General features: G+C 44.5%; 1 protein-coding gene across 1 annotated transcript in view; it reads right to left on the bottom strand.

Moving 5' to 3' along the window:
- Positions 1 to 26,250, bottom strand: part of GTF2H1 (general transcription factor IIH subunit 1) — a 345,280-nt gene that overhangs the window by 40,894 nt on the left and 278,136 nt on the right. Inside the window, exon 14 of the mRNA XM_069223752.1 lies at positions 22,865 to 22,957. Coding sequence (XP_069079853.1) covers positions 22,865 to 22,957 — 93 coding nt within the window. The remainder of the gene's footprint in view (positions 1 to 22,864; positions 22,958 to 26,250) is intronic.

The following is a 26,250-nucleotide window of genomic DNA, read 5'->3' as shown; positions in this document are numbered from 1 at the left end:
TTTTCACAGACCTTTTTGTCAAGGAGCTGATGATTGCACTTAAGAATATACTACACAACAGTGCTCCGGGGTCCCCGCAGGCGCGCGGAACTATTCAGTGCTTATGACTATACATGGAAATCCCCTACGAGAGAAACACAGATTACAGACCAGGTGCTGGTCTGTATAGGGATACTTCAAATGGCACTTCGGACAGAAGCGGAAGGGGGTCCGGTCCATTAGTCTTCGTCGCTGGATGTGGTCGGGCTGACCAGGCCCGCTGAAGAACGGAAGCCCCGAAGGGCCGCCAGAGCGCTCCTGCTGTCGGTGCCGATACAATAACACTAAGCTGGTACCGAACGATAACAATACAGTTGAATTTTCTATAATTTAGCTAACTTTCCCGATTCGAAATACGGAGCGAAGAGGAACACGTCCGAACCCGATGGCGGAAAGAAAATCTAAGATGGAGTCGACGCCCATGCACAATGGAGCCGAAAGGGAGGAGTCCCTCGGTCTCGTGACTCGAAAAGACTTCCTCGAAGAAAAACAACTTGTAACACTCCGAGCCCAACACTAGATGGCAGGATAATGCACAGCATGTGTATCTACAGCTACACATGCCACCGAATGAAAATGTCACTTACCCAGTGTACATCTGTTCGTGGCATTAGTCGCTGCAGATTCACATGTTGTGCATAGTCCGCCATCTGGTGTTGGGTCGGAGTGTTACAAGTTGTTTTTCTTCGAAGAAGTCTTTCGAGTCACGAGACCGAGGGACTCCTCCTCCTTTGCTTCCATTGCGCATGGGTGTCGACTCCATCTTCGATTGTTTTCCCCGCAGAGGGTGAGGTAGGAGTTGTGTGTGTTAGTAATAGTGCCCATGCAATGGAGTGAATAAGTATGTGCCAATTAAGGCTTAACTAATATATTTACAAATGTACAAATGTTGAAGATCACTTCCAAACGGCTACAGGCTGCCGGGGAGGCGGGTGGGCGCATGTGAATCTGCAGCGACTAATGCCACGAACAGATGTACACTGGGTAAGTGACATTTTCAGTTCGATGGCATGTGTAGCTGCAGATACACATGTTGTGCATAGACTAGTAAGCAGTGATCTCCCCAAAAGCGGTGGCTCAGCCTGTAGGAGTGGAAGTAGTCTGAAATAAAGTTCTTAGTACGGCTTGACCTACTGTGGCTTGTTGTGCAGATAGCACGTCTACACAGTAGTGCTTAGTAAATGTGTGAGGCGTAGACCATGTGGCTGCCTTACATATCTCATGCATTGGAATATTTCCTAGGAAGGCCATGCTAGCGCCTTTCTTTCTGGTTGAGTGTGCCCTTGGTGTAATGGGCAGCTCTCTCTTTGCTTTAAGGTAGCATATTTGGATGCACTTAACTATCCATCTGGCTATACCCTGTTTTGATATTGGGTTTCCTGTATGAGGTTTTTGAAATGCAATAAATAATTGTTTTGTTTTTCTGATTTGTTTTGTTCTGTCAATGTAGTACATTAGTGCTCTTCTGATGTCTAATGTATGTAGTGCCCTTTCGGCTACCGAGTCTGGCTGTGGGAAGAACACTGGCAGTTCTACCGTTTGAGTTAAGTGGAACGGTGAAATAACCTTTGGTAGAAATTTAGGATTGGTTCTTAGGACTACCTTATTTTTGTGTATTTGGATAAAAGGTTCTTGTATTGTAAACGCCTGAATTTCACTTACTCTTCTTAGAGATGTGATGGCGATGAGAAATGCAACTTTCCAGGTTAAGAATTGTATTTCGCAAGAATGCATGGGTTCAAAAGGTGGACCCATGAGTCTTGTTAAGACGATGTTGAGGTTCCATGAAGGAACAGGTGGTGTCCTTGGTGGTATAATTCTTTTGAGGCCTTCCATAAACGCTTTAATGACAGGTATCCTAAATAGTGAAGTTGAATGGGTAATCTGCAGGTATGCAGATATTGCTGCGAGGTGTATCTTAATGGAAGAGAAGGCCAGATTCGATTTTTGTAAGTGTAGTAAGTAACCCACTACATCCTTTGGAGATGCGTGTAATGGTTGAATTTGATTATTATGGCAGTAGCAAACAAACCTTTTCCATTTGCTTGCATAGCAGTGTCTAGTGGATGGTCTTCTAGCTTGCTTTATGACTTCCATACATTCTTGGGTGAGGTTTAAGTGTCCGAATTCTAGGATTTCAGGAGCCAGATTGCTAGATTCAGCAATGCTGGGTTTGGATGTCTGATCTGTTGTTTGTGTTGTGTTAACAGATCTGGCCTGTTGGGTAACTTGACGTGTGGTACTACTGATAGGTCTAGCAGTGTTGTGTACCAAGGTTGCCTTGCCCATGTTGGTGCTAATAGTATGAGTTTGAGTTTGTTTTGACTCAATTTGTTTACTAGATATGGAAGGAGAGGGAGAGGGGGAAAAGCGTACTCAAATATCCCTGACCAGTTCATCCATAGGGCATTGCCTTGAGACTGCCTGTGTGGGTACCTGGATGCGAAGTTTTGGCATTTTGCGTTCTCCTTTGTTGCAAATAAGTCTATTTGAGGTGTTCCCCAAATTTTGAAGTAAGTGTTTAGAATTTGGGGGTTAATCTCCCATTCGTGGACCTGTTGGTGATCTCGAGAGAGATTGTCTGCTAGTTGATTCTGGATCCCTGGAATAAACTGTGCTATTAGGCGAATGTGGTTGCGAATTGCCCATTGCCATATTCTTTGTGCCAGGAGGCACAGCTGTGTGGAGTGTGTTCCCCCCGTTTGTTTAGATAATACATTGTTGTCATGTTGTCTGTTTTGACAAGAATGTATTTGTGGGCTATGATGGGTTGGAATGCTTTCAACGCTAGGAATACTGCTAACAATTCAAGGTGATTTATATGCAGCTTTGCTTGATGTACGTCCCATTGTCCTTGGATGCTGTGTTGATTGAGGTGTGCTCCCCACCCTGTCATGGAAGCATCTGTTGTTATCACGTATTGTGGCACTGGGTCCTGGAAAGGCCGCCCTTTGTTTAAATTTATACTGTTCCACCATAGAAGCGAGATGTATGTGTGGCGGTCTATCAACACCAGATCTAAAAGGTGACCCTGTGCTTGTGACCATTGTGATGCTAGGCACTGTTGTAAGGGCCTCATGTGCAGTCTTGCGTTTGGGACAATGGCTATGCATGAGGACATCATGCCTAGGAGTTGTAATACCGTCTTTGCCTGTATCTCTTGTGTTGGATACATGGCTTGTATAACCTTGCGAAAATTTTGAACCCTTTGTGGACTTGGAGTGCCTATTCCCTTTATTGTGTTGATTGTCGCTCCTAAGTATTGCTGTATTTTGCAAGGCAGAATGTGTGATTTTGCATAGTTGATGGAGAAACCGAGTTTGTAGAGGGTTTGTATGACATAATCTGTGTGGTGTGAATACTTTGTTAGTGAGTTGGTCTTGATTAGCCAATCGTCTAGATACGGGAATACGTGTATCTGCTGCCTTCTGATGTGTGCAGCTACTACTGCTAGGCATTTTGTAAATACTCTTGGTGCGGTCGTTATACCGAACGGCCATACTTTGAATTGGTAATGTATTCCCTTGAATACGAACCTTAGGTATTTCCTGTGCGAGGGATGTATCGGTATGTGGAAATACGCGTCTTTGAGATCTAAGGTTGTCATGTAGTCTTGTTGCTTTAGCAGTGGTAACACTTCTTGTAGGGTGACCATGCGAAAGTGTTCTGATTTGATGTAGGTGTTTAGTGTTCTGAGATCTAGGATTGGTCTCAGTGTTTTGTCCTTTTTTGGTATTAGAAAGTACAGTGAGTAAACTCCTGTGTTTATTTGTGTACATGGTACCAGTTCTATTGCGTTCTTTTGCAGTAATGCTTGAACTTCTATGTCTAGAAGGTCTAAATGCTGTTTTGATATATTCTGTGTTTTTGGTGGGATATTTGGAGGGATTTGTAGAAATTCTATGCAATAACCATGTTGGATAATTGCTAAGACCCAAGTGTCTGTTATCTCCTCCCAAGATTGGTAAAACTGACCTATTCTTCCCCCCACTGGTGTTGTGTGGAGGGGTTGAGTGACTTGTGAGTCACTGTTTGGTTGTAGGTGTTTTTGGGCTTTGAAATTTTCCCCGGTTTCTAGGGAATTGTCCTCCTCTGTACTGGCCCCGAAAGCCTCCCCTTTGGTACTGTCCCTGGTAGGTAGACGGTGTTGAATGTGAGGTACTGGCTTGTGTACCCTGACCCCGAAACCCCCCTCTGAAGGTTGTTTTACGGAAGGTGCCGAAAGTGCCTCTGCCCTGCGGGGAATAGAGTGCACCCATGGCCTTGGCTGTGTCAGTGTCCTTTTTCAGCTTCTCAATTGCGGTGTCCACTTCAGGTCCGAACAATTGTTGCTCATTGAACGGCATATTGAGCACTGCTTGCTGTATCTCCGGTTTAAAGCCAGATGTGCGCAACCATGCGTGCCTTCTTATGGTTACTGCGGTGTTTATTGTTCTTGCAGCCGTGTCCGCTGCATCCATAGAGGAGCGTATTTGGTTATTGGAGATGTTTTGTCCCTCCTCAACCACTTGCTTTGCCCTTTTTTGAAATTCTTTGGGTAGATGCTCGATGAGATGCTGCATCTCGTCCCAATGGGCTCTGTCATATCGCGCTAGGAGCGCCTAAGAGTTCGCGATGCGCCACTGGTTTGCAGCTTGTACTGCGACCCTTTTCCCAGCTGCGTCGAACTTGCGGCTTTCTTTATCCGGAGGTGGTGCATCTCCTGATGTGTGGGAGTTGGCTCTTTTGCGAGCTGCCCCTACTACAACTGAATCGGGTGGCAGCTGTGAGGTGATGAAAGCAGGGTCCGTGGGCGGTGCTTTATATTTTTTCTCCACCCGCGGAGTTATTGCTCTACTTTTGACAGGTTCTTTGAAGATCTGCCTTGCGTGCCTTAGTATTCCTGGAAGCATAGGCAGGCTCTGGTAAGTGCTATGGGTGGAGGAGAGGATGTTGAAAAGGAAGTCATCCTCTACAGGTTCTGAGTGTAGCGACACGTTATGGAACTCTGCTGCCCTAGCTACCACCTGTGCATACGCTGTGCTGTCCTCGGGTGGTGAGGGCTTGGTAGGATACGCCTCAGGACTATTGTCTGACACTGGGGCGTCGTACAGGTCCCAAGCGTCCTGGTCATCTTGGCTCATGGTGGTGTGAGCCGGTGAGTGCGATGGAGTCTGTGCCGGTGATATCTGAGTTACAGGTGGAGGAGAGGGTGGCGGAGTTACCTTCTTCACCACTTTTGTTTGTGGTGTTTGTTCCTGTGTCTGGAACTCAAGTCTCCTTTTTCTCCTAATTGGGGGAAGAGTGCTGATCTTCCCTGTCCCACTCTGTATAAAGATCCGCTTTTGAGTGTGGTCTACGTCAGTGGTCTGTAACTCTTCCTCAAATCTGTGTTTGCGCATTTGAGAGGACAGTGATTGTTCCTCTGAATATGAGCTGGTAGTCTGTTCGGTTGCTGGTCTTTTTGGCACCGAAACCGTGTCCTTACTTGTTTTCGGCTCCGAGGCGACTTTTCTCTTTTTCGGAGTCGAGATTTCTCGGCGTCGATCTTCCTCGGTGCCGCTGTCTCTGCGTCGAGCAGCTTCGGTTCCGCTGTCTCTGCGTCGATCTTTTTCGGCAGCGCTTTCTCGGTCCCGAGATTGCTGCGTGCCTGTGTCTCGACCCGAGTCGGACGATCTCGGCACCAATTCGGCCTTTTTCGGTGCCGATGGACGGTCACCTACTTTATGGGTTGAGCCATGGCCTGTTGGCAGTGGCGTCCCCTGGGCCTTGTCTGTTTTCTTGTGTTGTGCTTGTTTCGACGTCTTACTCACGGTTTCCTCGACGTCGAATTCTTCCGAGTCGGATTCATGGATGGAGAAGGCTTCCTCTTCTTCTCCTTGTTCCTCGAATCCTCGTTGTCCTGTCGGCGTGGACGCCATCTGTAATCTTCTGGCTCGCCGGTCACGGAGCGTTTTTCGGGACCGAAACGCAGGACAGGCCTCACACGTTTCTTCTCTGTGCTCGGGCGACAGGCACAGGTTACAGACCAAATGTTGGTCTGTATATGGGTATTTGTTGTGGCATTTAGGACAGAATCGGAACGGGGTCCGTTCCATCAGCCTCGATGTTACACGCGGTCGGGCCGACCAGGCCCCGACGGGGGATCGAAATTACCCCGAAGGGTTACTGGAGCTCTTCACGATTCGGTGTCGATTCTATTTAACCCGATCCCGAACGCAACAATACCGACGTAGTTTTCCGAAGTTTTGACTAACTTTCCGTCCAGAAACTCGGAGCGAAAAGGAACACGTCCGAACCCGATGGCGGAAAGAAAACAATAGAAGATGGAGTCGACGCCCATGCGCAATGGAAGCAAAGGAGGAGGAGTCCCTCGGTCTCGTGACTCGAAAGACTTCTTCGAAGAAAAACAACTTGTAACACTCCGACCCAACACCAGATGGCGGACTATGCACAACATGTGTATCTGCAGCTACACATGCCATCAAACCATATATTTATTAGTTTTTCATACAGCAGATAACAGGACATACGTCACAACCACATGATGCTCCAGGAGAGCATTACACCTAGTATGCCATTTTCTAGTTATATACGTCCAGACTAATAAATCCACTGACAGATTAGGAACACATATATTTAGTAACCATAGAAAAGAAAGTAAAAGTAAGAGAAAGAAAACCATACTCTGCAAAGTGAATTACATTATAGTATTATCACTGACATTATCATTGCTGGCCGTCGGAAACATGTTTGACATCAAAGCAAGGAACATATTTTTAAATTCTAAGTTATGGATGCAGTTCAGTGGTCTATGCCTATCAAAATGCATACAACCCATCTGTTATAAGCACACCAGGTATCCCAAGACACTCCCGAGTCATACCGCACATGTAAATCCAGCACTGAGACATTAAGCTACGTCTTCCCTGGAACTGCTTTCAGTGGGGACGCTCATCATTCTTGGCTTCCACTTTCAATACAAAAGCATAGAAGCATTTACCACCTTTGAATGGTATCCCTTGCAAACTTCAGCTCGTGTCAATACCAAAAGTATTCTCAGCCACACTCTCACCTTCAGAGAGCCGGAGGGTGAGATGGTTCAGACACTCAATCGCACTAGCCCATGAAATTCTGTGCAAACAAATTGATGGAAGGAGGACAGGGTGAGTTTATTTGTCTTTAATGACCTCCATTTTTGTGGTGATTTATACTTAATGCTTTTCCTTTTGATAGCTAGGCATCAACTGTTTTGGCTTTGGAAATAAACCAAATCAGCTATCTGGACACAGACGCTCTGACCATGAGGAGTTAATGTTGTTCTACACTCTGGATTGCGTAATTAAGCTAGGACTTTGCATAGTTCTTCTGAAGCGCCTCTGCACATGGATATCTTGTTTGAGTAGTACGTTTTCTTAATTTTTTTAATATGAGATTTGTACATCTTGTTGAGTCTTTAGACAAGTTTTGTTCAGTTTGTTGCTGGATTGGTGCCAGGCCCACTGAAGAGTGTATATGTATGCTTTTATAATTTTTATTTTATCATTCATCCGAAAGCTTCTACATTTCCTTTTTTTGTTATTTGACATTAAGAGGAAAATATGGTCGAAGGTAGTGTTTGTTTTGCCAAAGCTTTCTTCACAAAATTATTTGGCCCAGGATTGCATATTTGTGTAAGGTTGGCCTCAAGGTAATTCATGGCTGTTGTTCCACTGCCTGCGTTTTGTTGTGTTGAGACAGTATTGATTGAAGGTTTAATTAGATTATTAAGGTTAAATGAGATGAGAAAACGATCGTTCTAGGTGATGGGATCTATCTGTGATGCTCACAAGCTCTGGATTGCAGAAGGCAGCACCCACCTAGTGTTTCTAGCTATTTGGATCAAAGCACAGGAGACGTGGGTAAGATTGAGACCAGATAGTCCAAGGTGACATGATTGGGCTGTGGGTCTTTTTCTTATTCAAACTAAATATTAATGTCATTGAAGACATACATTCGGTTAGTTGATGGAAAAGTCAGATATTGTGTTTAGAAAGATATTCATTAATACTTTGTTAGTTGGTAGAGGTCTGCATAGTAGAAGGAATTTGAATGAGAATGCAGGGTTAGAATTGCATCCTTGCCAGTATAGATTCACATCCTGATATTCTTAAATCTTCCATTTTGAAGACTGTTAAATTTTCCTTGAATATTACTTGGTTCGCCATTCTGGGTGAAGCACCAATACCTTGAAATTGCCTGTGGAGTTCTGGAGCCATATCTCCTAACCATGTTTCAGAGATAATCTATTTTTCGGTCAGATACAAGGTCATGATTTTGGATAATCTGCACTGATGAACAAGCAGGTTGAGTGGAAGGCATGACGTGAGGGATGTGGAGGGGATTAATAAGAGTATGATTCATATTTGAATGTATTGTGATTGGAGTAGTTCATGTCATCGCTGCCCTGATGGAACAGATAGCAATGATGTAGCAGGTGCTCCCTTTGTATGAGAGTGTGATGGTTTGTGCTACTGGGACCATTGATTGGGTTGCTCTTGTATTATCAACAAGTGTTGTGGACAAGTTTGTATGACCTTTTGGAGTGAACACAATAGAGGCAAGAGTGTCTATTGAATGAGTTGAAATGTTTCGTACCTTGATTCACTCATATGTGGATTGTGTGTGTCTATATGTGGATGTAGACCGTTAGTAGCCACTTTAAAACCTCTTAAACCTACAATAGACGAAAGGACTCAGAGTTTTCTTAAGTTGCGAATTCAAGTGTCAGTTTTGGTGTAGCGTGCTGTTTTGTAGGTGAGGGGATCACAGACATTGAATGTCTCATTGCCTCCACACCAGTTAGCATTGCTGCAGACTTCACTTTCAAGCGGACTGAGTATTCAATTATATACCTGGGGGTAAAGATCACTCCTAAGGTGGAAAAGATAGTGGGATTGAATTATACCCCCTTTACTTTAAGTTAAAAACATAAATCCCACACATGGCATATGGAGGTGTTCTCATGGCTGGGGCAGCTGGCCATGGAATCATGGAAGATGTTTTGAAGAATGACATGGGAACGCAGTCTGGACTCTCCAGAAGTAGCTCACTACTAGCAGACGCTATATGGTAGTTTGGATAACAAAAAAGAGTTAAGAACAATGGTGTTTTCTCGATCATGCTGACGGTTTTCCACCTGGAAAGTTCGATGGCAATTCAAGAGTCAGCAGATACATATCTATCCATAGCACTGGCAGTCGTCAGTAGGTAGTTATAGTTAGGACCATGTTTCCATAGAAAAAGCATTTTTTGACTTGCCTATATCTTTGGCACCGTTTGACAAACCTTCACAAAATTTCCCAAAAAAGTGTTCCAGTGATTCTTGTTGCGCATGGAAAGTTTCAGGGTAATCCATCAAGCGGGGGCTGAGAAAAAGGGGGTGGGGGAGGGCTAAAAACATACGTTTCCCATGTTAATTCCCATAGGATTTTTGAACACAACTATTGCACAAACCACTGGACGAATTACACCAAATTTGGCAGAAAGCTAGCTTTCGGTACTCAGAATGAGCTTTTGCTTATTTGGTGTAAATCTGTTCAGTAGTTTTTGAGAAATGAAAGGGAAAACAAATTTGTATATCTCTGGCCACTGTGCCTTCGTGATTATTTTGCAAATATTTCACAAAAATGTGCAAATTTTCATGAATACACGTGCAAAAAGATGTGCTGTAATTGGCTGACCACAGCAGGACTAGAAAGTTGTGGTTGCTAATTTATTTCAAGAGGCACAGTCCCCTGGGATGAAAATCCTCACTGAAAGTGGAATAAGGGATCAGGGTGAAGCTATCTTGACCCCAAGTGTGCGATTTAGGTGTGTTTTAGGGGCCAATTATGGGTTTAAAATTATTTTGCATCACCATCCAAAATATTCATGAAAATTCGTGAAATTGCGCGATTTATTCGCGAAACATTCGCAAATTTGAAGGGGGAAAAAATAATACACACCGACTCATTCATACACTAATTCAGTCACCATATATGCACTCTGAGACTCATGCGCCCAATCACACACCCACTCAGAATTGCACACACACTTTCAGACCCATTCACAGATCCACTGACAGAGACAGGCCCTGTGGCCGCCCTGCACGGAGCATGGCCAAAAGCCATGCATGGCGTGGGGTTGGGTAGTTATAAGCACTTGGCTGCAAGGCAGCCAGGCCTTGCGACCAACTCCCGCCATGCACCGCCGAAGGCTGTGTGCAGCAGGGGTTGGAATAGCGTATAGTAAAGTAATGAAAATGTCACTTACCCAGTGTACATCTGTTTGTGGCATCAGTCGCAGTAGATTCGCATGTTTTGCAATAGCTCGCCATCTGGTGTTGGGCCGGAGTGTTACAAGTTGTTTTTCTTCGAAGAAGTCTTTCGAGTCACGGGACCGAGTGACTCCTCCTTTTGTCTCCATTGCGCATGGGCGTCGACTCCATCTTCGATTGTTTTTCCCCGCAGAGGGTGAGGAAGGAGTTGAATTGTAGTAATAGTGCCCATGCAATGGAGTGACTAAGTATGCACCTATTTAAGGTTGAGATGATACATATACAAATAGTTGAAGGTAACTTCCAAACTGCTACAGGCTCCCGGGGAGGCGGTGGGCACATGCGAATCTACTGCGACTGATGCCACGAACAGATGTACACTGGGTAAGTGACATTTTCAGTTCGATGGCATCTGTCGCTGTAGATATGCATGTTTTGCATAGACTAGTAAGCAGTTATCTCCCCAAAAGCGGTGGATCAGCCTGTAGGAGTGGAAGTAGTCTGAAATAATGTTCTTAATACGGCTTGACCTATTGTGGCTTGTTGTGCGGATAACACGTCTACACAGTAGTGCTTGGTGAATGTGTGAGGCGTAGACCATGTGGCTGCCTTACATATTTCTTGCATTGGGATGTTTCCTAGAAAGGCCATGGTAGCACCTTTCTTTCTGGTTGAGTGTGCCCTTGGTGTAATGGGCAGTTGTCGTTTAGCTTTAAGGTAGCAGATTTGGATGCATTTAACTATCCATCTGGCTATACCTTGTTTTGATATTGGGTTTCCTGCATGAGGTTTTTGAAATGCAATAAATAGTTGTTTAGTCTTTCTGATGTTCTTTGTTCTGTCAATGTAATACATCAATGCTCTTTTGACATCTAATGTATGTAGTGCCCTTTCAGCTACGGTATCTGGCTGTGGAAAGAACACTGGAAGTTCCACTGTTTGATTTAGATGGAACGGTGAAATAACCTTTGGCAAAAATTTAGGATTGGTCCTTAGGACAACCTTATTCTTGTGTAGTTGTATAAAAGGTTCCTGTATTGTAAACGCCTGAATCTCGCTTACTCTTCTTAGGGAAGTAATGGCGATGAGAAATGCCACCTTCCAGGTTAGGAACTGTATTTCGCAGGAGTGCATGGGTTCAAAAGGTGGACCCATAAGTCTAGTTAGGACAACATTTAGGTTCCATGAAGGAACAGGTGGTGTTCTTGGTGGTATAATTCTCCTAAGGCCCTCCATGAATGCTTTAATGACTGGTATCTTATATAGGGAAGTTGAATAGGTAGTCTGCAGGTATGCAGATATTGCTGCAAGGTGTATTTTAATGGAAGAGAAAGCCAGGTTAGATTTTTGTAAGTGAAGCAAGTAACCCACTACATGTTCTGGAGTTGTGTGTAATGGTTGTATTTGATTAATATGGCAGTAGCAAACACACCTCTTCCATTTACTTGCATAGCAGTGCCTGGTGGATGGCCTTCTGGCTTGCTTTATGACTTCCATACATTCTTGGATAAGTTGTAAGTGCCTGAATTCTAGGATTTCAGGAGCCAGATTGCTAGATTCAGCGATGCTGGATCTGGGTGTCTGATCTTTTGGTTGTGTTGTGTCAACAGATCTGGCCTGTTGGGCAATTTGATGCAGGGTACTACTGATAGGTCTAGCAGCGTTGTGTACCAGGGTTGCCTTGCCCAAGTTGGTGCTATTAATATGAGTTTGAGTTTGTTTTGACTGAGTTTGTTTACCAGGTAAGGAAGGAGAGGGAGAGGAGGAAAAGCGTAAGCAAATATCCCTGACCAGTTCATCCATAGGGCATTGCCTTGGGACTGTTTGTGTGGGTATCTGGATGCGAAGTTTTGGCATTTTGCGTTCTCCTTTGTCGCAAACAAGTCTATCTGAGGTGTTCCCCAGAGTTTGAAATAAGTGTTCAGAATTTGGGGATGAATTTCCCATTCGTGGACCTGTTGGTGATCTCGAGAGAGGTTGTCTGCGAGTTGATTTTGGATCCCTGGTATAAATTGTGCTATTAGGCGAATTTGGTTGTGAATTGCCCAACGCCAAATCTTTTGTGCTAGCAGGCTTAACTGCGTGGAGTGCGTCCCCCCTTGCTTGTTTAGATAATACATTGTTGTCATGTTGTCTGTTTTGACGAGACTGTATTTGTGAACTATTATTGGTTGGAAAGCTTTTAGTGCTTGAAAAACTACTAGAAGTTCTAGGTGATTTATATGCAGTTTTGTTTGATGTACGTTCCATTGTCCTTGTATGCTGTGTTGATCGAGGTGTGCTCCCCACCCTGTCATGGAAGCATCTGTTGTTATTACGTATTGTGGCACTGGGTCTTGGAAAGGCCGCCCTTTGTTTAAATTTATGTTGTTCCACCACAGAAGCGAGAGGTAAGTTTGGCGGTCTATTAACACCAGATCTAGAAGATGACCCTGTGCTTGAGACCACTGTGATGCTAGGCACTGTTGTAAGGGCCTCATGTGCAGTCTTGCGTTTGGGACAATGGCTATGCATGAAGACATCATGCCTAGGAGTTGTAATACCATCTTTGCTTGTATCCTTTGTGTTGGATACATGCGTTGTATGATGGTGTTGAAATTTTGAATTCTTTGTGGACTTGGAGTGGCTACTCCTTTTGATGTGTCTATTATGGCTCCTAGGTATTGTTGTACCTTGCGCAGCAGAATGTTGGATTTTGTGAAGTTGACGGTGAACCCTAGTTTGAAGAGGGTTTGTATGATATGATTTGTGTGATTTGAGCACTCTATTAACGAATGGGCCTTGATTAGCCAGTCGTCTAGATATGGGAACACTTGTATTTGCTGCCTTCTTATGTGTGCAGCGACTACCGCTAGACATTTGGTAAAGACTCTTGGTGCGGTTGTTAATCCGAAAGGCAGTACCTTGAATTGGTAATGTATTCCTTTGAATACAAACCTTAGGTATTTCCTGTGCGATGGGTGTATTGGTATATGGAAATAAGCATCCTTGAGGTCTAAAGTTGCCATGTAGTCGTGTAGTTTTAGCAATGGTAATACTTCTTGTAGTGTGACCATGTGAAAGTGGTCTGATTTGATGAGTGTTCACTACTCTGAGGTCTAGGATTGGTCTCAGCGTTTTGTCCTTCTTTGGTATCAGAAAGTACAGTGAGTAAACTCCTGTGTTTATTTGTGTGTTTGGCACTAATTCGATTGCATTCTTTTGCAATAGTGCCTGCACTTCTATCTCCAGGAGATTGGAATGATGTTTTGTCAAATTTTGTGCTTTTGGTGGTATGTTTGGAGGGAATTGTAGAAATTCTATGCAATAACCATGTTGGATAATTGCTAGAACCCAAGTGTCTGTAGTGATTTCCTCCCATGCTTTGTAATAATGACTTATTCTTCCCCCCACTGGTGTTGTGTGGAGGGGGTGAGTGACATGTGAGTCACTGTTTAGTAGTAGGGGTTTTGGGGCTCTGAAATCTTCCTCTATTCCTAGGGAATTGCCCTCCTCTATATTGTCCCCGAAAACCTCCTCTATACTGTCCCTGGTAACTGGACGGTGTTGCTTGTGAGGTGCTGGCTTGTGTGCTCTGACCCCGAAACCCCCCTCTAAAGGGTGTTTTACGGAATGTGCTGTAATTCCCTCTGCTCTGCGGGGAGTAGAGTGCGCCCATGGCTTTGGCAGTGTCCGTGTCCGTGTCTTTTTTGAGTTTCTCAATCGCTGTGTCCACTTCTGGACCGAACAGTTCTTTTTCGTTAAAAGGCATATTGAGAACTGCTTGTTGAATCTCTGGTTTAAATCCAGACGTTCGGAGCCATGCATGCCTTCTGATAGTTACAGATGTATTAATTGTCCGTGCAGCTGTATCTGCAGCGTCCATGGAGGAGCGGATCTGGTTGTTGGAAATGGTCTGTCCCTCCTCAACCACTTGTTTTGCCCTATTTTGTAAGTCCTTGGGTAGATGTTCAATGAGATGTTGCATCTCATCCCAATGGGCTCTGTCATAGCGCGCAAGTAGTGCCTGGGAGTTCGCGATGCGCCACTGGTTCGCAGCTTGTGCTGCGACTCTCTTACCAGCTGCATCGAACTTGCGGCTTTCTTTATCTGGGGGTGGTGCATCTCCAGATGTGTGGGAGTTGGCCCTTTTCCTAGCTGCTCCTACAACGACAGAGTCTGGTGGCAGCTGTGTAGTGATGAAAACCGGGTCTGTAGGAGGCGCCTTATACTTTTTTTCCACCCATGGTGTGATTGCCCTACTTTTGACCGGCTCCTTAAAGATTTCTTTTGCGTGCCGGAGCATACCAGGGAGCATAGGCAGGCTTTGGTATGAGCTGTGGGTGGAGGAGAGTGTGTTGAATAAAAAATCATCCTCGACCTGTTCTGAGTGGAGGCTTACATTGTGAAATTGTGCTGCTCTAGCCACCACTTGAGAATACGCGGTGCTGTCCTCTGGTGGAGATGGCTTCGTAGGGTATGCCTCCGGACTGTTATCTGACACTGGGGCGTCGTATAGGTCCCATGCGTCTTGATCTTGGTCACCCTGGCTCATGGTGGTGTGAGCTGGGGAGTGTGATGGAGTTTGTGCTGGTGAGACGTTAATCACGGGCGGAGGAGAGGGTGGTGGGGTAACTCTTTTCACCACTTTTGGTTGTGGTGTCTGTTCAGTTTGGAACTCCAACCTTCTCTTTCTTCTAATAGGGGGAAGGGTGCTTATTTTTCCTGTCCCCTGCTGTATGAAAATACGCTTTTGCGTATGGTCCACATCAGTTGATTGTAGCTCTTCCTCAAACCTATGCTTTTGCATTTGGGAGGTTAGCGAGTGCTCTTCTGTATAAGAGCCTGAAGCTGGGTCGGTTGCAGTTTGTTTCGGGACCGAAACCCTGTCTGCGTCCTTTTTCGGCTCCAGGTGACTTTTTTCATTTTCGGGGCCGAAACCTGTCGGCGCCGATCTTCTTCGGGGCCGCTGTCTCGGTGCCGAGCCGTGTCTACACCGGCATCTCGGCGTCGATGCTTGTCTCCAGCACTTTCTCGGTCCCGAGAAGGCTGCGTGCCGGTGTCTCGACCGGAGTCGGACGATCTCGGCACTGTTTGGGCCTTTTTCGGTGCCGACGGTCGGTCACCGAATTTATGGGTGGAGCCATGGCCTGGTGGCAGTGGCGTCCCCTGGGCCTTGTAAATCTTCCTCTGAGTGGTTTTCGACGTCTTACTCACGGTTTGTGTATCGTCGAATCCTTCGGAGTCTGAGTCTTGGATCGAGAAGGTACCTTCCTCTTCTTGTTCCTCGAACTCTCGGTGGGCTGTCGGCGCGGACGCCATCTGAAGTCTTCTGGCTCGACGGTCTCGGAGTGTTTTTCGGGACCGGAACGCACGACAGGCCTCGCAGGTGTCTTCACTGTGCTCAGGTGACAGGCACAGGTTACAGACCAAGTGTTGGTCTGTATAGGGGTATTTATTGTGGCAGAAACGGAACGGGGTCCGTTCCATCGGCGTTCTTCAGCACGCGGTCGGGCCGACCAGGCCCCGACGGGGGATCGAAAAAATTACCCCGAAGGGCACCGGAGCTCCTTCGACGCGGTGTTGAATCTAACTACTTCGACGCGGTAACTACGCCGATCCCGAACGCAACAATACCGACGAAAATCTTCCGAAATTAGCTATCTTTCCGTTCCGAAACTCGGAGCGACAGGAACACGTCCGAACCCGATGGCGGAAAAAAAACAATCGAAGATGGAGTCGACGCCCATGCGCAATGGAGACAAAAGGAGGAGTCACTCGGTCCCGTGACTCGAAAGACTTCTTCGAAGAAAAACAACTTGTAACACTCCGGCCCAACACCAGATGGCGAGCTATTGCAAAACATGCGTATCTACAGCGACAGATGCCATCGAACATTTAATTATGTCAAAAAACCTTAAAAATTTACTGATAAAAAACCAAAGGTTACAGGGACGTTATAGTTAGGTTCTGAATTTATTCGTTCAAAACCATAGAAATTAATCAGTTAGAGTTCTTTGAAGTAACTATTACTCTTGCTCTAGGGTAACTATAACTCTTGCCTTCGCCACGCACAGCTAATTACTCCACATTTAACACTGATGAGATCTTGTATGGCATCTTTGATATTATCACTGCAACATCTGCAATAAAATTATTGATAAGAAAACTGAGCATGGCAAGGGTGAGAGTTATATTTCTATGATTTTGTACAAGTAAATTTAGAACCTAAATATTACATCCCTGTAACCTTTGGTTTTATATTTATATTCACTGGGGGGAAAAAAAAAACACAAAGCTTACAGGGATGTTATAGTTAGGAAATAGAATTAAAACCCACCCAAAGAAAGTCACTTAAAAAACCCAAAGGTTACAGGGGCGTTACAGTTAGGCTCACATTTTAAATGTACAAACCATATACATTTACGTGTTCTAGAGTTCTCAAGTACCTAACTCATGCTCTAAGGTAACTATAACTTGCGCCCCGGCCATGCACATTTGTTTTGTAAATTTGTTTTACTGCAAATATTAATTGATATTATCAATGTTATCAAAGATGTCCTAAGTGCTGTAATTTGTGGGGTAATTAGCAGTGCATGGTGAGGGCGGAAGTTATAGTTACCTTAGGGCACAATTTATAGTTACTTGAGAAAACTCTAACAGGTGAATTGCAATGGTTTTGTACGTTTAAAATGCGAGCGTAACTATAACGTCCCTGTAACCTTTGTTTTTTTCAGTGATTTTTTTGTTTTGTTTGTTTTACGTATTGTAAATTGTTACTTTCTGTTAATCCAACCACTGCCGCGCATGGCCTTCGGTCATGTGTGGCGGAAGTTGGCCGCAGGGCCTGAAGCTAACCCCCTATAAGCACCCAACCTTGTGCTGTGCATGGCCTTCACCTATGCGCTGAGGATGTTGCCTGCAATGCTTAGCCTGCAGTCAAGCTCTGCGTCCAAGCCCCCTACCCACCCAACCCTGCGCAAGTGGGAGATGGCTGCAGTCTATCTAGGTGTGAGAGGGTTTATTTGGGGGTAAGAGTTGCTGTGAGTGTGCCTCTGTGTGAGAGTGCGTGCATCAGTGTTTTAGTGGGTGCGTGGGTCTGTGAGTTAGTGCATAAGGGTTTCTTTGGGTCTCTGAATGGGCGTGTGAGAGTCTAAGTGGGGCTGTGAGTGATTCTGTGAGGATCTGAGTGGGTGCAATATTTTCATCTGTCTTCCCTGCACGCATATTTGCATGCAGGAAAGTCTGATAAAAATTCTGCTTTCGGACAGTGGGACCTGTTTGACAGATCCCGCTGTCGGAAACCAGAGTTTGTTTGTTTTTGCTTGGTGGGAGCACTTACCCACATTAAATTGACAATGCCTCAGGGACTTGGCCCACGTGGGGGCTTCAGATTAAAGAAGCACAGGAGTCAGCGTTTTTATTATAATTTTTGCTCAATTTGCCGCGAATCGCAGTGATTTGTAATTTTTGTTTTTAATTTTTTTTAAAGCTTTAGCTTCTCGGGGGGTCCCTATCCTGCTGCTCCCCCCTTTTTTTTCCCTGGGACTCGCCTTCAGCCAAGTCCTAAGATGGCTGCCAGCACTTACTGGTTTGAAGTGTTGGCAACTAATCAGGGCTGTGCATTTTCCTGCACAAGTTCAACATTATTTGCGAAGTCGTCACAGCCAGAGATATACAATTTTTTTCCCCTTTAGTATCTTCAAAACTACTGGATGAATTTACAACAAATAACCAAAAGCATAATGTGCGTTCCAACAGCTATTTTTCTGCCAAATTTGGTGTAATTACATCCAGTGTTTGGGGCTGTAGCCTTGTTCAAATGTCCTAACTAACCAGGGAAACACAATGTTTTTGACCCCTCCCTTTTCTCGGTCCTCACTTGACGGCTCACCCAGTGCGCAACAAGAATCACTAGGGCAATTTCAGAAACTTTTGTGAAGATTCGTCAAACGGTGCCAAAGATACAGGCAAGTCAAAAGACGCTAGTGGGCCCTAATGTGTCCTACGGGGTCAGGATACCTGTATTTTGTCCCCTTATGTGTTTCTGCACTCTTCTTTTCGCACCCTCCGAGCCGATGTGACAAACAAAATGGTTGCCGCAACTTTCCTGTCAGGTTGCGGCCAGCCAATCAGGGCCTTGCTTTTCCCCTGGATCCAGATATGGGGGTCCAGATCCACAACCTAAATGTCTTTTAAACTCTAATCTCTCAGAAACTACTGAATGGCTTTACACCAAATCACAAAAGTCAAGCTTTCTGGACCAAGAGATAGTTTTCAGCCAAATTTAGTGTAATTCTGATCAGTGGTTCAGGCTGTAGTCATGTTAAAAAAGTTACAAAAATCATACTGATGAACAAAGTGAAAAAAGTGTTTTGGGACCCCCTCTTTTTCTCTGTCCCTGCTTGACAACTCACCTGAAACTTTTTGGAAAACAGCTGAACTGACCAAAGTATAAGTTTTGAAAAATTTGTGAAGATTCATCAAGCGACGCCAACTCTGTTAATGCACCTCCTGCTGTTCTGCAATACCCCCTGCTGTTCCACACTCTGATTTTTTTTTTAGGATGCGGGGGAACCAGTTCAATATATTCTTAGCTGCCATCTTTATTGGGGAGGGTCTGATTCACCGATCTACATCCGTTCTTTCCTTGACCCTGTTTACTCTAGATGTTTTCTTTCTCCCCCACTTTGCTCTTTCCATCTCTTAAAACTCACACATCAACAGTTTCGCTCTTTCACCTGTTTATTTCGACTCCTCTCCCCTTTTTTTTATATCTTTTCTTTTCTCACCTCCTCCATCAAACTTTATTTCTTTCCTTGTTTCGTTCCCCTCTTTTTTTCTTCATCAGGCGTTAATTCTTTCACTATTTCTTTCTCTTCTTTTGCTCTTTCTTTATCTTTTTAATTTGCTCTTTCCTTTGGGTATGCATCCTTTCACTTTTTTTTTTTTTTAGATCTTTTTTCCTTCCTTCCTTTCTCTAGTCAATTCACGATTTACTACAAATCCTTCTTTTTCCCATTTATATGTGGAAGGCACAAGTTATTTGTCAGGTCCCGAAGTGTCAAAGTGGTTTTGCTATTCTATGTCTCTGGGAAAGGTGTCAATACATACATAGCCTGGTTCTTTCACTGCTTGCTTCTCTCATCATCTCTTTTTTTTTTCCTCTAATGTTCATTTTTCTTTTCACAAATCTTTCGTTATTTTTTTCCTCTATCTTTCGTTCGCTAGCTTCTTTCCCTGTTTTCTTTTGCCTCACACATTTGCTCTATTTCTACTCTTAGTAGGGTTTCATTTTCTTGTTTTTCTTTCCCTTCTTTTACTTCTTTGTGACCCCTTGTCTTTCGTCCTTTTGTCTGCTGTATACCTTTTGCTTCTCTTTTTCTGCCCCATCCGCATTCTCTCCTGAAGCCTAGTTATCAATGGAGCAGTAAGTGCAGTGGCACTGAGGCCCAGAGACCTACGGACCACAACTCTAATAACTGCTGTATTTTCCAACAGAAATTGCAGTCAACCATTTTCCTTTCTTACTACAGGGCCCATGACACCGTTACTATGCCACTTGTCCTCCCCATTTTTACTCCTTACTCCCTCTTTCCTTTCACCATCCAATCCGTTACAAATGATATTTTTGTAAAGGTGTTTTAAGCATTACACTGAAATGGCCGCACGATCTGTGGCCAACTCCATCAATGGTTGTATTAATGTATGGTAATTTTGTATTAATTTATATATTTTAAAAAAATAAAAAACTACAAAAATAGAAATTCACCCCCCCCCCCCCCCAAAAAAAATAGCTAGAGAGATGTTGGCTTGATGTTTTACTCATACAAAACCACAGCGATTCAGCGGTTACAGTCACACTTATCTGAAGAAACAAACTTGTACTCTAAAGTTACTTAACAGCACAAGTTATAGTTTCTTAACATAAGTGTAACTATAAGTATTATTAACTGCTGAATCTCTAAGGTTTTGCATGGGTAAAACCTTGAACCAAAAGAGATCAGTACTGCCATATTAGACACTAGGTAATGCAACAGTCCTCTGGTACCCACACAACTCACTTGATTTGAAAAATGGATATCTACTGTGAACGATAGGCAGCTTATTTCGGAGCTCTAGAAAATGTTAGTGAATGACCGAAGCTTGTGTGGTACCCTAGGCTCCGCTGGGAACAATTCAGGGAGGGAAGGAATGCTCTACTGGTATAACTCTCCATCAAAAGTCGACAAGCGTTATGTCCATGTATCAGGCTGAGTACGCTAGAGCATACATCTGGCAATGCCCTAAGGTTCACTCTTAGTTTAATGTATTAATTCATTCTATGTTCGGGACCACCATTCCTAGATTGCCGATATACAAGTTTCTAGGTTTCCACAACAAATAAACATTGTCCGTGCTCTCAGTTAGGGGTAAGTAGATCTCACTGGAATTGTGTGCAGCAAAACAATCAATCATGGCATTATGGGGTACAAAAAACAGGTTTCCTGGAAACTGGAAATAGCAACAAAGGCTGAAGGAGTTGCTGGAAATGAAGATTACAAGGTCTCCACAAGGCAAAGCTGACATATTTGAGTCACACTGGATGCTTTTCTTTAGACACTTATCTTCAGAATTTAGGGAGCTCGTGTCCCAATAATTACAGATCCTAAGATTAATCCTGACAGATAAGATATGACACAGTATATGCAACAAAAGTCTGAAAACCAAAAGATGTGTAGGGCAGCGTAGTAAAAAGTGGACAGATTTGACAGGTTTATTATCTCATTCCACACATTAGGGATGGGGTGGAATGGATTGCAGGGTGGGAGGATTATTTGATTCACGTGATATATCTATATCATGCAGCTTTGTGTTGGTTTTTGACTACTGATATGTGTATTCTGCTAACGGTTGTCTAAGTTCAATGAAAAAGATATTCATAAAGATGAGTCAGGTGCAAGGGTTATAGAGTAGGAGATATCTAGGAATCTATGTTTTGGTGTGTTAAGTTGGTTGATCCCAGGGTGGACAGATGAAGTGGAGGTACAGGACTACAACAGTTTAGTGATTTTTACAGTGATGCATACTACTGGCAAAAAGGAATGTGCGGAGGGAGGAGGCTTGGTGGATTTTGATACGTGTGATGTTAGAAAGTGGATGTAAGGTGGAAGAGGTTTGCTAGTCTATGTAGGGGATGGAATGTGTTAGATTGGGGCTGTTGGAGGATAACAGGAGTGGTGTCTGAAAGGCTATGACAGGAGTTGTAGAAATCTGGTTGTCAAGTTAAGACAGTGGATGTAGAAAAGGGGAGGGGAACAAGATTTGACTGGGGTGGTGATAGGGAAGGGAGGGTGAACAAGTCAGTTTGTTATGAGAGTATGAGCTAGTGGATAAACGTGAGGGAGGACAGCTGGGGCAGAGCAAAAAGAGGAGTTTGAGAAAGCAGAGGAGTAAGTCCTACTAGCAAAATAGCTTGGAAAGAGATGGGTTTTAGAATACAAGTTCACTCGGTAAAGTGCAAGAGTTGAGGGAAGGGTAGGAGTTGGGTGACTATAATAGCGTAGTGAGATATTGTAGGGTCGAGGTTAAGGTGCATATTATGTTACAGGAATTTGGGAGTAGGGTCAAATCTGATAAACGAAAACATGATCTTAAGTGATCTAAAAACTGTGCTCAGGGATAACTATTTCACTGCAGGAAGCCGTAATGAGGAGTAACTATTACTACCAAGTAACTATAAGTTCTACTCAAGAGTAAGTATCCTCCAACAAGTCACTCTTCTGTTTAGGTAGTACAGTAGGGACATCATTACCAATATAAGTTACCTTTGTTCACTGAATAGACATCAATGTTCTTGTTCCTAAGGCCTTTCCAGGCCATAAAAGGCCCAACGAGGCACGGTCCTAAACCTGTTGCCCTTTACATAGACCCGCAGGCTGAATCATTCTGCCCCTGAAGGCTCTCTGTGCCACCCGATATGGCCTAGCCACTGTCCACACTTGATTTTGCCCATGCTTGTTTAATTGAGTTAAAAGCAGTGGCAAAGCTAATAGTGTCGTGTGGCCAGTCTGAATGGAAAACATAAAAATCAGAGCATACACATGCATTGCACAGCCATACTGCAATGTTTATTTTTATAAAGTTACAAAAACACTGGAAACGTCATTAGATTAGTTGCCAGTATTAAAGGCAAGAACTACTGTCTTTACCACTGCTTATTCTTAAACAGCTAGGACCAATCCCAGCCTATTAATTGTCAACGCAAATTACTCTAAAAGTCATCTAATGCATAACATGCCACAGTACTACTCATCAAGTACTGGATGTTTTATTGCCCCATTCAACTCTTAATTATTTTTTGTTTTAAGCAATGCAAATATAAATTGCATATACATCCTATGCTAGCGCAAACACAACAGTCGTACTGTAAGAAAAGCAAAACCTGCAGATCTGTACACACACAGGCTCTCGAGTCTCGAGAAAAACAATACAACCCGACTCAAATATGCAAACTGCACAGCAAACATTCAACTAGTGCCAAATTTTTTTTAATAAAACATTAAATGCACATTTTATCACTTTTCTTACATTTGTGCTTAAATACTGCCTTCGTATTTTCTCTTGGAATGGGCAAAGTTTGGTAATTTGAAATCTTTCCAAGTTGGTCTTCATTTTAATAACCTGAAAAAACAACAAAAAGGATGAACTGGTGTTAATGCCTCTATATATTAATATTTCAGATAAAAACCCTAAAGTAAGCATAAGGACAAAGCTACATACCTTTCACACAGATTCTCTGTTACTGTGATCTTAGTAGATCCATATACTTAACATGAAGCAGGCAGGGCGGGGCCCCAGGCCCGAATGTGATCCCAAATCCTTTATATAAAAACGAATCCAGGCTTCTGGGCAGAGAGGCTGGTCACGATCTATCATAGTGCATTGGAGCGTGAAACTATCCCATGCTCCTGGAAAGGTGCCATTATCCACCCGATTTTTAAAGGAGGTGATCGTGCCAAACCTGAGAATTATCGTTTATTCACCTTAACTGACACTGAGGCTAAATACTATGCGGGCGCCCTCTTGGAAGACCTACAGACGTGGGCTGCTGGAAAAAAAATATTATTCCGATCAACCAGTCAGGCTTCATAAAAGGGGCCTGGAACAGCAGTAAACATCCTATCCCTCACTAATATTATTATAGATAAATGTAAACCAAGAAAACAACCTCTGTATGTATGTTTTGTGGATTTTAAATCTGCTTTCAACTGTGGGCAAAATTAAACTGCAATGCAGATGCTGTATTCTGACACTTGGGTTAGAGTGAAAATTGGGGAGGTTGGCTCTGTATATACTATCTCAAAGTGAGAGATAGTGTGCACAGAGTCCAAGGGTTCCCCTTAGAGATTGAAAATTAGATAATTTTAATGCTCTATTTTGTGGTAGTGTGGTCGAGCAGTAGGCTTATCAAAGGGTAGTGCTAAGCATTTGTTGTACACACACAGGCAATACATGAGGAACACACACTCAAAGACTTAACTCCAGGCCAATAGTTTTTATATAGAAAAATATATTTTCTTTATTTTAGAACCACAAGATTCAAGATTTGAAGTAAATACATAAAATGTAAGTTACTTCACACAGGTAAGTATTGAACTTTGATTCAAAGCAGTACTACACACAGTTTTAGTTAAAATGGCAATAAGCTATTTTAAAAGTGGACCCAGTGCAAAAATAAACAGTTCCTGGGGAGGTAGGTTTGGTTAGGTTTTTCAGGTAAGTAAGGCACTTACAAGTTCAGACTCCTGCGCATAGACAGCCCACCGTTGGGGGTTCAAGGCAACCCCAAAGTCACTGCATCAGCAACACAGGGCCGGTCAGGTGCAGAGGTCAAAGGAGGGCCCAAAACACATAAGTGCCTATGGAGAACAGGGGTGCTCTGGTTCTGGTCTGCTGGCAGTTAAGTACCTGCAGACCAGGTGGGTTTTGTAGAGCACTGGGGAGGGAGGGGTGGAGGGATTGGTGGGGAGGAAAACAAACAGGCACACAAAACACACCCTCAGCGGCACAGGGGCAGCCGGGTGCAGTGTGCAAAGTAGGAGTTGGGTTTGCTATAGGAAGCAATGGAGGGATCCGGGGGTCACTTAGGCGATGCAGGTAGGGCACAGGGGAGCTTCTTGGGCCAGCCACTGACTGGGCTAGGATGAGGACCATCTGCTGGTCACTCCTGCACTGGTGGGTGGTTCCTCTTGGTCCTGGGGGCTGCGGGTGCAGTGCTTGGTCCAGGCGTCGAGTTCCTTGTTACCAGGCAGTCGCGGTCAGGGTGAGCCTTTGGATCCTCTCTGCAGGCGTCACTGTGGGTGTGCAGTGGGGTCGACTCAGGGTACTCACGTCATAGTAGTCGCCTGGGAGTCCTCTCTGCAGTGTTTGTTCTCTGGAGCTCGAACCGGGGGCGTTGGGTGCAGAGGGAGAAGTCTAACGCTCCTGGCGGGAAGAAAGTTCTTTGGGAGTTGCTAAAAAGTTGCAAAGTTGTTGCTGTTTTTGAACAGTGCCGCTGTTATCTGGAGTTTTTTGGTCCTTTGGGTTCAGGGCAGTCCTCTGAGTCCTCAGAGGTTGCTGTGCAGGTTGTTCAAGTCTGGAGACAGGCCGGTAGGGCTGGGGCCAAGTCAGTTGTCGCCTCAGTCGTCTCTGTGGGGCTTTCAGGTCAGCAGTCCTTTCTTCAGGTTGCAGGAATCTGATTTCCTGGGTTGAGAGTCACCCCTAAATACAGAATTTAGGAGTGTGTTTAGGTCTGGGGGGCAGTAGCCAATGGCTACTGTCCTTGAGGGTGGCTACACCCTCCTTGTGCCTCCTCCCTGAGTATAGTGGGGCACATCCCTATTCTTATTGGGGGAATACTCCCAAACCAAGATGGAGGATTTCTAAAGGCAAGGGTCACCTCAGCTCAGGGCACCGTAGGGGCTGTCCGGACTGGTTGGTGACTCCTTATTTTTCTCATTATCTCCTCTAGGCTTGCCGCCAAACGTGGGGGCTGTATCCAGAGGGGTGGGCATCTCCACTAGCTGGAGTGACCTGGCATGCTGTAACACGAAGCCTGAGCCTTTGAGGCTTACTGCTAGGTGTTACAGTTTCTGCAGGGGGGAGGTGTTAAGCACCTCCACCCAGTGCAGGCTTTGTTTCTGGCCTCAGAGCACAAAGGCTCTCACCCCAGGGGGGTCAGAAACTTGTCTCAGTGGCAGGCCGGCACAGACCAGCCAGTCCTGCACTGACGGATTGGGTAAAATATAGGGGGTATCTCTAAGATGCCCTCTGTGTGCATTTTGTAATAAATCCAACACTGGCATCAGTGTGGGTTTATTATTCTGAGAAGTTTGATACCAAACTTCCCAGCATTCAGTGTAGCCATTATGGGGCTGTGGAGTTCGTTTTGACAAACTCCTAGACCATCTACTTAATATGGCGACCACACTGTACTTACAATGTCTAAGAATAGACTTAGACACTGTAGGGGCATATTGCTCATGCAGCTATGCCCTCACCTGTGGTATAGTGCACCCTGCGTAGGACTGTAATGCCTGCTAGAGGGGTGACTTACCTACGCCACAGGCAATATTTTGTGTGCATGGCATCCTGAGGGTGATGCCATGTTGACGTTTCCTTTTTCACCCACCCAACACACACAATCTGCGATGGCAGTGTGCACGTGTTAGGTGAGGGGTCCCTTAGGGTGGCACAACACATGCTCCAGCCCTTAGGGGCCTTCCCTGGTCAAAGGGCCCTTGGTACCACTGGTACCTTTTACAAGTGACTTATCTGTGTGCCAGGGGTGTGCCAATTGTGGAAACAATGGTATATTTTTAGTGAAAGAACATTGTTGCTGGGGCCTGGTTAGCAGGGTCCCAGCACACTCCTCAGTCAAGTCAGCATCAATATCAGGCAAAAAGTGGGGGGTAACTGCAACAGGGAACCATTTT

Source organism: Pleurodeles waltl, chromosome 3_1 (genome assembly GCF_031143425.1).
Source record: "Pleurodeles waltl isolate 20211129_DDA chromosome 3_1, aPleWal1.hap1.20221129, whole genome shotgun sequence".
Lineage (NCBI taxonomy): Eukaryota > Metazoa > Chordata > Amphibia > Caudata > Salamandridae > Pleurodeles > Pleurodeles waltl.
This window is presented reverse-complemented; position numbering and strand designations above follow the sequence as displayed.